The sequence below is a fragment of the Thrips palmi genome, unplaced genomic scaffold (genome assembly GCF_012932325.1).
Source record: "Thrips palmi isolate BJ-2018 unplaced genomic scaffold, TpBJ-2018v1 HiC_scaffold_12, whole genome shotgun sequence".
Lineage (NCBI taxonomy): Eukaryota > Metazoa > Arthropoda > Insecta > Thysanoptera > Thripidae > Thrips > Thrips palmi.
This window is the reverse complement of record NW_023144623.1, coordinates 5,501,680-5,515,466: the sequence shown is the minus strand read 5'-3', so window position 1 is coordinate 5,515,466 and position 13,787 is coordinate 5,501,680. Positions and strand designations below refer to the sequence as shown.

General features: G+C 62.2%; 1 protein-coding gene across 2 annotated transcripts in view; it reads left to right on the top strand.

The window, feature by feature from the left end:
- The window catches only part of LOC117640457, a 40,920-nt gene that overhangs the window by 24,317 nt on the left and 2,816 nt on the right, over positions 1 to 13,787 (top strand). For both annotated transcript variants that reach the window (XM_034376962.1, XM_034376961.1), the window contains exon 2: positions 10,731 to 10,947. In XM_034376962.1, coding sequence (XP_034232853.1) covers positions 10,731 to 10,947 — 217 coding nt within the window. The remainder of the gene's footprint in view (positions 1 to 10,730; positions 10,948 to 13,787) is intronic.

The following is a 13,787-nucleotide window of genomic DNA, read 5'->3' as shown; positions in this document are numbered from 1 at the left end:
TGGGCGTCGTGTCGGGGTCCGTGTTGGGGTCAAGGGTGTGTACTCCATCTGATTTGAATAAGGGACGGCGACTGCCCTTCGCGTCCGGTACGTACCTGTCTGTCTGTCTGTCTGTCTGTCTGTCTGTCTGTCTGTCTGTCTGTCTGTCTGTCTGTCCGTCCGCCCGCCCGCCCGTCGCGGACAATAGGTGTGCGGTCGGTGCGTCCGCCGTGGCCGAGTTGGCGTGCTAAAATATTCCCGATGGTTTACCATGCAGCACGATACCAGCGTTTTTTGTGCACTTCCCTTCTCCGCTCCTTCCCGTTACCTCACCGCCCCTCCGCGACCGCATGCCTTCGCCGTGCCGTACCCACACTGTACCCACACGGTTTCGCAACAATTGGGTCCTTTTCTGCCTCATTTGAGGAGCCTGTTCCTTAAATCGCCTCTCTTTGTCCGGCGCGCTGCGCTGCGGCGGCATTCCCTGGGGGTCAATAGGCGAGGCTGCGGCCAGAGTCGTCGCTCTGTCTCTCTCGCACCCGTGCGGGACGCACCGTGAGTGCGAGAGAGACGGACAGTGCGTGTCCGGGGCGGGCTTGCAACACGGTCACGTGGAAAAAGGAAGGCGAAATTCGCGGGGGACGCGGAGCCTGCAGAGGGGAAAACTAAAGGACAACAAAAACTGAAAAAGAAAGAAACGGGGGACAAGGAGGGGAAATGTACGTTGTAACGCGGTGGTCACGCTTGGCGACTCGCGCGGCGATGCTCTGCGGCGCCAACAAGCCAACAGGGCTCGCCTGGCATGGCCTGGCATGGCCTGGCGTGGCATTGCTGCCGACCGGCCGGCCCGGCCGACCCGAAGAACGCGGCGAATTCAAATTGGCTGGCCCGCTGCACTGCCTGCTGCACTGCCTGCAGCGCCTGCACTGCCGCATTGTGTGCAATTATGCAGGTATGGCCGAGGCCGGCCGAGGTGGCGGCTTCGCCCTGGCCGTGCCGCGCCGCATCGCTGCGACTCGGTGTTGGTGAATTATTTTGGTGGGACAATTAAAGGGAGGGGGCGTGCCTTGCCTGGTCTTGCCGCAGTGGGTACTGTAGGTACACTGTCCATCCGGCGGGCCGCTGCTTTTGCTGCTGGACGCCGAAGAGAGGAAACTGGAGAAAGCTTTCCGGAAAGTTTCGTCCGGCAATAAAATAAATATTAAGGCCGGCTGGGCCTGGCGGATTCCGACAGAGAGAGAGAAAAAGGGGGGGGGGAAGAGGATGAGCACACACGCGAAAAGACAAAGGCAGTAAATAATATGGATCCGCGACGCTGATTCACGGCGCTGACAAGCGGACAATCATTATTTCGATGCCGGTCGCGATAGCGGCGAAGCGTCGCTGTCTCTCTCGCACTCGTGGGGTCTGTGGGCAAGCCTGTGGGCCTCCCGCGGGGGTGCGAGAGAGACGGAGTGGTCCTGGCGCGCGCTTTGGCCGCTTTGGCCGCTCTGGCGCGCGAGGGGCCGTACCGACGCGTCTGTCAAAAGGATGGCGGTGCCGCCGGTGAGGAGCGCACCTGCAAATAATAACAATAACGGAAAATAAAAAGGGGGAGCTTCTAATTAACGGGCCGAATTATTTTTTCATAATTTATTCGCCGGGAATACACAAGTGGCTATTGTTCCGTAATTGGTCCGACACGAGCGCGTTCGTCGTTGGCGCGCGGGGGCGAGGCGACGCGACCGCGGTGTCGACTGGCTACAGTGTCGCGGGTTCGAATCGGTTCCGGAATGTGTTTTCTGGTTCTTGTTTCGATCGTGTTTTCGGACGCATGACGAGCCGCGTGCAATGGTACCTCCCTTCCCCCTCCCCGTTCTTCCCGCGAGTCATTCGCCTACTGACCTCGTGTCGTGCTTTTTATGGGGCGTTTCTCCGTCACGCGTGGAACCGCTAGACGCGGCCGCGCGGCGTCACGTCACGGCCGCACCGCGGCACGGCGGTGGCTTAGCTAGGCGGTTGCACGGAGCGTCTGCTGCCCGGGATGCACGCGTCAGTGTGCGTGTGTGTGTGTGTGTGACCTGTAATCAGTCGGCCAGCCGCCGTCACCAAGAAGGTCCTGCCCCCCGCCTTCAACCCCCGGTGCGTGCAGGTGCGAGGAGGGGCCCAAAAGCCCCCGTGCCCCCAGGCCGTCCCCGTGGAGGCCCTGGAGGCCCTCTGGCGGCCCTGCAGCGCGTGGTGCAGTTGGTGCACCTGGCTGCACGCTGTCGCGGCACCCCATAATGTGGGCTATTAATTTGTTGGTGGTTGGCCGGCCTGTTGGCTACCGTGCCTCGTCTACCTCTTCATTTCCTCGGCCTGCTCGGCGTGCTCGGCCACGGCGGGGTGCCCGACGCCCGGCCCGACCACCCAGAATCGGCTGGGCGTCGTGGAGGCCCGGGGCCCCGGGGCGGCCAGCACGGCCCCCGTCGACGGGGAGGTGGCCGCCTTGGCCACCGCCACGCGCGCACCTGGCGCTCCACCGGGCGGGGCACCGTCCCTCTCTCTCGCGCTCACCCCTACGGGCCGCCGCGTAGCGAGTGCGAGAGAGACGGGACGACGAAAGCACTGTCTGCGGGGCGGGCGGGCCGGTCGGTCGACGAGCGCCCCAGTCGGATAGTTCACAAGGGCACACCGATGAAAATTGGGAAACTTGTTTTCCAGAACTGCTGAAAGCTTTCTGGCCCTCTGTGGGCAGGCAGGCTGAAGCCCCGTCAGCGCGGCGCTGTGCTGCCGTCCGAGAGTGCGGCGGCGCGGGCGGGGTGGCGGGGGCGCCTTCGTGGCGCTCGGGCGTTGAAGTCTCCCGGGGCGCAACCGGCCGCCCCGCCGCCCCCGCCGCCCTGGCGGCCGACCTGCTCGATAATTGGTTGACCTGCTTGCATATGTGTGAGTGTGTAAGTGTGTGTGTGTGAGCGCGAGTGTGAGTGAGAGCGTGCGTGCATGTGACTGCACGCGGCGGCGGTGTGAGTTGTTAAATTATGTTGTTCAGAAAGCTGACAGCGTCCGTGAGGACTCTCTCTCTCTCTCTCTCTCTCTCTCTCTCTCTCTCTCTCTTTCTCTCTCTTTCTCTCTCTCTCTTCGCCTTCTCGCGGGGTGCCTGTCTGGCGGGGGGGCGTGGCGCATGGGGCTCGGCCGGCCCCGCGTTTCATGTTGTGTGAACGGTGTGTGTGTTCGTCTGCATCTCAAAGGGCCAGTACACTGCCAGCACGGCCAGCAGTCCAGCGAGCGGCCGAGCCGAGGCTCTCTGAGGCCTCTACGGGGGCCGTCGACCGCGCGCCGCTGGCGGGGCTGGCGGGGGCGCTCTCTATGTAGCCTCGCGCAAGGTGACAGACAGACAGGCCGGGAGGAGGTCTTCATCCCGTGCTTCGTGCGTATGTACGTAAGGCACTGCCAGTTATGCGTGACTGTACTTTTTTCTGGCGGAGGAAGAGTGTCGCTTCGAGGCGCGACACTTTTGGACGTGTCGGCGCTCCTGGAAGGCACGCCGAGGCCCGCGGCTCGCTCGCACACTGCCGGCACACTGCACGCCGGGGCCCCGCGGGGCACGCGAAGTGAGCATTATTGGCACTGGCCGCGCTGCGGCTTGTGGCGTGTAAAGCTGCCAGCAGACCGATTCCGAGAGTCGGTTTTCGTCGCTCTGTCCCTCTCGCACCCGTACGGCACGCCCCATGAGTGCGAGAGAGAGAGAGACAGAGCGACGAAAACGAGTCTCGGAATCAGTGTGCAGCTACCGAGCCGAGAAGTGAAGTGAATCCCCTGATTTATACGGCGAATACGAGCGGCTAGTTGTGGACTACCGCCACGCTGGCCTCCCCCCTCCCCCTTTCCGCCGGCTGCCCGGCACTAGACCCGGCACTTGGCGCGAGATAAGCCTTCCCGTTTCAATCCGATCTCGTGTTTTATGTCTTCTTTCCCACTGCCAGGTAGAGGTTATGAAGCCCCGAGGGGCCTGCCTGCCTGCCTGCCCGCCAGTCCGGCCGCTCGCATGGCGTAGCATGGCGGGGCTACCGACCTGTCTGCCCGCCTGACTTGCCGGCCGGACGGCCGGACGGGCCGCCCTGGCAGCGCTGGCAGCCCCGGGTGCGCGGGGCCGAACGAGAGAGAGAGAGAGAGAGAGAGAGAGAGAGAGAGAGAGAGAGAGAGAGAGAGAGAGAGAGACCCTCCATCGGGGTTTGTTGTGCCCCAGAGTTTGGAAGTAACGCGGCGCCCGACGTGTTTCCGCCAGCTGGAGTGAAATCCAATGAAGCTTTGATTGTGCTGTCGGCACAAACACACACACACACACGTGTGTGTTGCCTGGCGCCCCCCGCACCCATTCCGCTCTCGCGGCTTCGCGTCCAAACAAGGCCTTTCTGGCGCTCACGGACCATCGAACACCTTCAGGCACGTTTGGGCACCACTGCCTTCTCAGCGCCATGCGCAGTGCATTGTGCGCGGCCAGAACAAAATGTTGCTGCTTATTTTTTCCCCGCCCAATGCCTCTATGCCTCCCCTCCGAGCGCGCCCCGGCCCGGCCGCATCCTAGTAGGGGGGCATGCGTGTGTGTATCTCTTTCCCAGACTCTTTGGTTGTCTTCTCCGGAATACAAAGACAAGGCGGAGATGATCTGTCAGAGATCGACTGGCGATATCGAGCATTGAGCGGCCCGGGGGGGGGGGGGGGGGGACCCGCCGCAACGAGGGGTCTGGGAGGGCTATGGGAGCATGGATGGACTCATCACACACCTGCACGCCGTGCTCCTCGCCCTGCTCGCCGCCAGCGCCGTCCCGCTGATATGTGCCAATTTGGAGGGTGGAGGAGGGGGAGGGGGAGGCGCCCCAGAGCCAATAATAAAGTCATTGGCGTCCCGAGCGAGCGCCTCAACAGGTGCCTTGGGGGGGGGGACGCAGCGCGAATCCACGCTGTAGGAGGGTTCGTGTAACGTCCCGGCTGTCCCGGTGTCAAGTGCGAACAGTGTGAGCGCGACTAGTGTTACACCCAGAGAGCACTCTGTAAAAAAAAGGTCGAAGAAAATCAAAATCAGCCGAGAAAAAAGCAACAATTTGGTTGCGGAGTTTTCGTAGGGCTCTTTTTTCACGCACCTTAATGTTGGGTCGCGAATTTTCGTTTGGACTTTCTACTGTTATCAGATTCGCCTCTAGCTCTGCTCCCTTTTATTTATTTTTTTTATTATTTCGTCCTAGAACCGTTTTTTTTTTTCTTCTCTCTATGATAGGTATTGGAACTGTTCGATTCTGCCGGCACTACCTGTGGCCCGCCCCTCCCCGCCACGCCCCTCTCGACCTGTGCTCTTTTTTTTCCTCTTTCTTTTTGTGAAACAAAGAGCGTCATTACTTCCTTCTCTCACATCACCTGTTCACAATGGCGCTGCTGCGGTGGTGGCGCAGGGGCACCACTACACCGCCGCTTATCCTGCCAGCCCTCCTGGCAGGGCTGCCAGCCTGGCTGCCAGCCTGGGCGGACTTCCTTTGAAAACCACTCTATTAGCGTGGTCAGGCCCGATGTCCGGCCGGCCTGCCTCAGGCCCGCCTGTCTGCCTGCCTGCCTGCGGGGCCGACGGGTACCTCTCGAGGTTGGCACCCCTGGCAGTGCTGGCAGTGCGTCGGAAGACTTGGTGCGGTCCTTCTAGTCCTTCGGACGCGGTCCCGCCGCCGGCAACGCGCAGCGCGTTGGTTCGATCGGCTGGTCCACTGCGAGGCATTGCCTCCCCCCCCCCCCCCCCCCGGGTGCCTTTCTTCCTCGCCTGGCCATAATTTTGGGCGGCCCAATCGCGGCGGCGTAAGTCTCTCATGAGCATCGCTCTCTGTCTTTGCCTTCACAGTACCTTTCGCGTGCGGTTCTCGTAATGTCTCCCTTTTCAGCCGGGCGCTAAGAGTAACTGTGGTGCGACGGAAGTTGTTGTTGTTCTTGTTTGCTATACTGTGCGTCCGTTGTGACGTGGCCGTCGTCGCTCGCCATCCATGCGTGTCCAAAATCCACTTCCGTGGTCAGTGTACCGCCCTGCGTGCGCCCTCTCTCCCTCTCTCTCCCTCTCTCTCCCTCTCTCTCCCTCTCTCTCCCTCTCTCTCCCTCTCTCTCCCTCTCTCGCCCTCTCTCCCTCTCTCTCCCTCCACTCTCTCTCCGCCCACCAATCATCTTATTCAGTGTGCCTCTGGCTGCCTCGCTCGCCCTCCTGCGCCTCCTGACTGATGGTGCGGTGCCTGCCTTTTGTTCTTCTTGTTTCCTTTCGAACAAATTGGGTTTAAATTCCCCGCGCCCCGGACGGATTGCCCGGTTGGGTTGGTGGTGCCAGCGCGTTTTGTTCTTGCTTTGTTAATTTTCGTATTGGAGTGGATTGGGAGAGTGAGTCGACACAGTCGGAGTGTCCTGAGTCCCCGAGGACTTTACTGACTGGAGGGCAACGGCATGGTAATGGCTGTTCCACCGTTCCACCTGTCTCTCGGCCTGCGCCTCACCAAACCGCAGGCAGCCAGGACGAGAGCCAGGCCCATAAGGGGCCTATAGGCCCGGGGGCTCGAACCAGGCCGGCCCTGGCCCTGGCCCTGCCCTGTCGGGCCTGTGGCGGCCTGTGGCGGGGCCGCGGGGGCCCAGGTGTGTATATTCCTTTCAAAATTCTTTTGACGTTCTCATTGGACGCGGTCAGCGGCGAGGCAGTGTGGGTGACGACGTCGGTGCTGCACGGCCGCAGGGATTTAGGCAGCCTCAGAGGGCCTCGGCCCTCCAAGGGCTGCGTGATTTGTAGGTTGTCAGTGTGCGCGCCCCTCTGGTCCAGCCAGTCGCTCTGTCTCTCTCGCACCCCTGCGGGCCCCGCGGGGCGCCCCGTGAGTGCGACAGAGACAGAGCGACTGGCCGGCCCTGCATTGCTCTCTGCACCGAGCGTGCTCTGGCCCCTCCTAATGATCGGTCCACGGGCCCTCTCTCTGTCTCTCTCGCTCCCCCGCGTTATATCCCTCCTTTTTTATTTTACAATCAAACCCGTCGGCAGCGTAGTAAAACACAAGCACACACGCGGGGCGCTCTGCGCGACAACCTTTGCGTCCGATGCCTCTCTCTCCCTCTCCCTTGCCCCCGCGGGGCCCAGCGCGTCTTCCGTCCCGCTTGCCTTGCCTCTGCTTCGTCTTAATTAAGAGGCGGGGCGGCGTCAGAAACGCTCTGTGTGTGAGTGTATGTGTGTGTGTGTCTGTGCGTCTGTGTGCGTGAGGAGCGCTCGTTCGCGATCGGTCGCGCGCCTCGCCCAGGGCCTTCTCAGTCTCGGTCCGTCGGACGTGCGTTGCGCTCGCGTCTCTCTCGTCAGGGCAGAAGCGAGGCAGACGCACCAGCAGCGCTCGCCTCGCATCGTTGTTGATGTCTTCATGGAGCAGCCCTGGGCTCTGAGCGGGGCCTATCACACACGACGCGCTATCGTATGCGGCAGCATCCCGCTCCGTCGCTCCGTCTCTCTCGCACCCCTACGGTGCCCTACGGCCGCCCACGAGTGCGAGAGAGACGCAGCAGCGACACTCTGGTCCGCCCAGTGTGGGAGCGCGGGCGATAGAGCGCGCCGCTCCCCGCCGTGGAGAATTATAGAGTGCATAGGGCAGGTCGGAGACAAATCGGCCCGTCTGGGGCAGGCGGGGGCACTGTGTCGGAGGGCTCGGCGTCGTAGGGGTGCGCGACCAGCGCGGTATGCGGCCGAGCCACGCGGCTACCGTGGAGTGGAGTGTGTTCTCGTGTCCGGCCGCTGGGGCGTCTTGATGAAGCGGTCGCCTTTGTTAACCCCCTGGCCAACGCGCCTCGCCGTGGTCTCGGCGCGCCACGGCCGAACTGAACCACCGAGCCCGGGCCCGGATTGGGTCGTTATAAGGCCGGGTGTGGCTTCCGACAGAGACAACCAGGACGTGTCGCGCCGTTTAATGTGTTTGGGGAGAGGGAGAGAGAACCTGTCGGGTCCAGCACTGCAGCAGGGCGGCGGTACACGGGGTTTGATCGCCGCCCTTTTTCAAGAGTCGTATCTCCGACGTTCGACTTCCTTGTCCTGGCCCTGGCCGGTAAAAGCGTAAACAGGCTGGCGGAGGTTCGAATCCCGGCGCCGCCGGCCGCGCCACTGTTAGCGCGGTAGCAGTGCGCGCGTGCTTGCAGTCGCGCGTCCGCGGCCTACAGTGTCCCGTCCAGGCTAGGCTGGTCTAGCCCCGCCCGGCATCTGGCTGCCGCCATCTGACCCACAATGCACTCCGGCTCGTACGTGCGGCCTGGCTGGCCCACTGGCTGGCCGGCCGGCCCGTGCGCGGGTCGTGCTAACGATACGCCATCGAGAATCTCGAACCCGGAATCTCGAATCTAGGCGCGGCGCGCGTGCTCCAAGCGTGCTCATTGCGGGTCGCGCGCGCTGGACACGCGCGTCACGGCTGCTGACTCTCGTTGACGTTCTTGTTGCCGTTTTAAGTTTTGATACCTCCGCAAAGCGGGTCACCAAGAGTTTCTTTTTCTTGAAGAGTTGGGGCGGGAAAAGGTAAAACACGGGCCCCCTTTTGGTGGAATAATAATTAATGCCTCCCCGTGAACAAAAGAAAAACAACTTTTTTTGAGGAACAGAAGAAAAAGGATCGAATCACCGCGTAGATCGATCGACCCCACGCTCCCGCCCCCGCCCCCGCCCCCCTTACAGAAAAATACAGTACGCTTTTAGTCCCCAAACAGAACGCTTTTGGTACGCGTGGACTAGGTCGCTTTTAGTCCCCTCCGACGAGGGGACTAGTCCGCTTCCTGGCCCAAATGTACCAAAAACCGCCCTCAAAGCGTCCTAGTCCGCGCCGGACCGGTACGCTTTTAGTTCGCTTTCGGTGACGGGGGGACTAGTACGCTTTTAGTCCCCGTCCGATTCCGAGAGTCAAAAGAGAGGGCCGACACTGGGGGAGGGGCTGGCATTTTCTTTTGAGGGCGTCGGTGCTGATGGTAGTCGAACCCCTGGCTGGATCCTCGGTGTCGACGTCGCTGCCCACTGCGCTAACCTGAAACACGAGGACTGGGCCCGCAGGCGAGCCTCTTCACTGGCTCAGCGCGGCTCGGCGCCCAGCGCTCCGCTCGCACTCAGTCTTCGCTCTCTGGAGGGCGCCAGAATAAAGATAGAGAGATGCGGTTTTCGACGCGGATATCATGATTAGATACTTCGTCACAAGCGCACAGGAGTGCTACGGGAAAATTGTTTTAATTTGACCCCGAGGTAAAGGTTTGACCCGAAGAAAACTACACGAGCTGAAAATTGCATATCGGCACTGTTTCATTGTTTTGTTACCAAAGCTGAATCTATTTAGTGACTAGATTGGCGACGTGGCATTAGTATCTTACTGGCAGATTGTTATCAGGCAGCATTTAAAACTGTCGGATTACTTTTACCATGATTTTAAACTACGGTAGAGACATAGGCTACGTAGTTCAAAGGGGCCCCAATATGCCCCTTGGCAAACTCTTCGCACAGGGTACCGGAGGGCAAGAAGAATGTGCGGCCTCTAAGACGACGGCAGTGCGTGTGGCCCATCGGAGGCGCACTGGGTCGCTAAAGGTTCGCGTTCGTGAGGACTGGGTCGCTTTTGGTCACCGGCAGAGCGCACCAGTACGCTAATAGTACCCGTCCAGGGCGGACTGGGGCGTGATGAGGCCGCGTTTCGCGTACTCCGAGCGAACTAGTCCGCTCTGCCGGTGACCAAAAGCGACCTAGTCCCTTCGCACGCGAACCTTTAGCGACCTAGTACGCCTCCGACGGGCCAACGACGCGTCCTATTCACGCCCCAGTCCCGGCAAAGCGCACCCTTCGCGAACCAGTCCTCCTTGTTTCGATGACCAAAAGCGTACTAGTCTCACTGCGCGCGCACCAAAAGCGACCTAGTCGACAGGGGAGCGACCTAAAAGCGTCCCGAAAACGACCCAAAAGCGTACTGAATTTTTCTGTACGGGCCCCTCGGAGCCACGCCTCCCCCCCTCATTTCCCCCCCTTTGCCGCCCCCGCCGCCCCCGCCGCCGCCTCAAAAAGCGCGCATCGCCTTGCCGCTCTTTTCGAGGAAGTCGTTCCATTTCGCCAAAGAGGTGCAGCAGCGGCGGCGGGCAGGAGGATGGCAGGATGTTGGGAGGGAGAGGGCAGTAGTAATAACTTTTAGTGCAGCGACCGCCTTTTGCTTCTCCTCGAAAATATTTTTGCTGTTGTTGTTTTGCACCTGACAGGGCGGGCGCTGCGAGAGTGACCCGCGCCGCGTCGCGCCTTGCATATAACCACTTTATGTGGATGACCCCCGCGACAAGCAACGGCCCATAACTCTTGCTGTGTGTGTGTGTGTGTGTGTGTGTGCGGTGTTTTTGTTTCTCGCTTTTCGTACCGCGCCCTTCCTCCTAGCATTGTCCACCTTGTCGCAGTCCTCGCAGTGCGCTCGCTGCCCGCGTGCGTGCCTGGCTCTGCCGGCTCTGCCCTGGCCAGGCCCTTGTCCCTCTGCGCCCTTCACCAGTGCGGGGGCCCTTTCGGAAAGCTCTTTGCACCTAAATCATATCATCCCTGACCTTCCCCGCTCCCCCCCCCCTCGCGTTTATGAAGCTTTGCGAGTACATCCTGAGGGGCCCTAAAGTCCTTAAGGATATCTCGGTGGAATATTTAGAGGACTTTTTACGACAACGGCCCCGTGCGACCCGCGTGCCGTGCGGGCGGAGGAGGGAGACTTGTTGTTGTTGTTGTTGCGATGCATGTCTAAAGTTGTTTTTGTTGTTTGCAGGTATCGCGGACGGCGCAGGACGACGAGTACTGGGCGGGCGTCATGGAGGAGGACTCGGTGGAGTCCTTCGCCAACCTGGCCAGCTGGCAGGGCTTCCTGCCGCCGCCGCCGCGGCCCTCCTTCCTGGACGAGCTCGCCTCCGCCGACAGCCTCACCTCCTGCGAGATGTGCTCGTGGGCCTACCAGGACGGCGCCAGCTCCATGCAGGTCACGCAAGGTGAGGGACACAGAGAGGCCTTTGTCGTTTTCGAGGACCGGCAGGGTCGACATGAGCCCCATCCCGATTGAGCCCCGACGACCTGAGCCCCGATCTGAGCCCCGTTTGAGCCGACTGAGCCCCGACTCGAGCCCCGCTGAGCCGATGGCCCAGAGCCCGACGAGCCCGGTTGAGCCCCGACCTGAGCCCCGTTTGAGCCCATTTGAGCCCCCGTCAAAAAGTTGCAATATGACGCAAAATCTTCACTAAAAAAGTTCAAAAATGGAAGTTTTTTGGCGTGGGGCTTAAGTGGGGCTCAGGTCGGGGCTCAAACCGGGCTCAGGTCGGGGCTCTGGCCATCGGGGCTCAGTCGGGGCTCGAGTCGGGGCTCAAGTCGGGGCTCAAGTCGGGCTCAAACGGGGCTCTGGTCGGGGCTCAGGTCGTCGGGGCTCAAACGGGATGGGGCTCATGTCGACCCTGCCCGAGGACCTCAACAGGCCCTGGACATGAATACGTCGTGGACGTGTCAAAAACTTAGAATCTTGGACTATGAGCTCAAAGACTGTAGAAACAACAACGACAATAACAAGAAACGTGGAGTAAAGGCGGTTTTGCCTGGTGCGTATTCGTGACAGTGTACCGTGGGGGTCATGTCGTATATATCAAACGATCAGGGGTCCCTCGAATAAAAAGGGCGGGTCATCGTGATAACCCGGCCGCGGCGGCCGATGACGCGATCAACGAAATGACAGTGCAAGCCGTGGCGAGCCGTGCCGCGCTGGGGTCCCACGACTCCAGGGGGTTGGGGTTGAGGGGGTCCCAGGGGTCCCAAGGGGAGGAGGGCGCCACCGTCGTCATCGTTGTCGTCGTCCGCTGTAGAACCATGACGATTAATCACCGGCCAGGCCGATTCCGAGAGTCGCCTTCGTCGCTCCGTCTCTCTCGCACTCACGGGGCGCTCCGTCTAGGTGCGAGAGAGACAGAGCGACGAGAACGACTCTCGGGGTGAATCACGGCGGAGTCTGACACGGGCCGTCTACACTGGAGTCTACGCGGCCCCGATGTCATCACATGATCGTGTGGCGAGCGAGCGACGAGTCGGGGACCACGGCAGGTTGGGGTTGAGCGAGGCTGTGGACCCCAGTGTGGTGGTGATGCCTCCGCCGTCTAGGTATCAGGTGACCCCTGCTCCAGGGGCCCCTCCTCGGGGGTACCCCGGAGAGCATCTTCATTAGAGCGCAGTCCTTATCTTTGGGGGGGAGGGGGGAGGGGCAACCAAAAGTATAACAACAAACCAGTTTTTCGTGCGGCCCGCCGCCACCGCCGCTCCGTCCGCTGCGGCTTCGCTGCCGCGCGCCGCTGGATGCAGCGGTCCGGTCCAGGATGCTTCTTGTCGTGTGTGTGTGTGTGTATGTGTGTGTGTGTGTGTGTGTTTTATCCCGAGCTCATGACGAGAGCCGTTTCATAACACGATGCAGTCCTGCTGCGCGAGGCGTTGAGGTCCTTCGCCGGACACCGGCTAGGTGGCTGCTGCAGCTGCAGTGTGTGTGTGTGTTGCGTATGTTCACTGAGTGCGTGTCCTTATTCCAAACGCCCCACTGGTAAAAAGCGTGCCGCGCGAATAGACGCACGCGATGGTGGGCGAGGCGAGGCCGAGACAGGTGTTGACCCCCTACAGTGACGGCGAGGCCTGCGGTGGTGACGGTCTGGCGACAGGTGGCGGCGGCGTGACGGCGCCGCGTCGCGTGTCTTCGTCACGTCGCGACCCGCGGCCGTCACACACACACAGCGTGGTGTGCGGGTGCGTACGCGGGCCCGCGGAGGAGTGCAGGTCAGGGAAGCACCTGGCCGTGGCGGTGGTGGCGCGGCGGCAGCTGGGCGGCGCGCGGGCTGCCTGGCGGGGAGGCGCTCCGGCCCTCTCCGCTCCACTCCGGAGCCTCGGACGGCACGGCAGTGCAGTGGGACGGCGCAGAGCGCTGCACCGAGGAGGACCACCCAGGACGACGGCCCGCGCCTCGGCCGAGGCCTCGACGCCCTGGCCGCCCTGCTGCACCCCGCTCGGCACCCCGCGCACGCAGCAGCAGCCCAGCGGCAGCGCTGCGGCGCCCGGCCTTCCTGGCGGCCTTCCTGACGGCCTCCCCGGCCACCCAGCGGGCCATCATCGCCATCATCGCATTAGCGCGGCGCGGGCAGGGCGTCCCGTTTTGGCACCCTCCCGGAGGCACCCCGGGGCGAGTGCTCACTCACTCAGGAGGCCGGAAAAAAATAAGTCCTTCCGGCGGCGCTGAGACTTGAACCCTGGAACGTGGGGTCGGTGGACGCGTGCGCCGTTGCCGCCAGGACCGCCCAGACGGCGGATGGTGGCGGCGGCGACGCGGTGCTGCAGCTTGCTGCATGGCAGGGCCGTGGCAGGGCCGTGGCAGGGCCCAAAGCATTCCGCGGCCGTTCGCCGTTGGAGCCTCGGAGTGAGTTCGAGCCGAGCGCGACGCCGCGACCGAGCCGAGCCGGGCCTCGTCGCGACGCGTCCGTCGTCGTCGTCGTCGTCCCATCCGTTTTGCGAGAAACTGAGGCGGAGAGAGAGACAGAGAGAGGGGCTTGATTTACAGTGGCCGGCCCGGTCCGGTCCGCGGAGGGTCCCGGCGCCGCGATGCCGCGCTGCCGCGACCGGTGCGTACGTACACCGTGTCAACTGATACGGCGTGTTGCCGCCAGCAGACTGATTCCGCAACGGCGTGTCGTCGCTCCGTCTCTCTCGCACCCACATGGCCCGGCTGCCCGGCCCGTGAGTGCGAGAGAGACGGAGCGACGACGTCAGGTTGGTGCCGCCGATCGCGATGAATCACGAGCCCCCGGACGAGGTG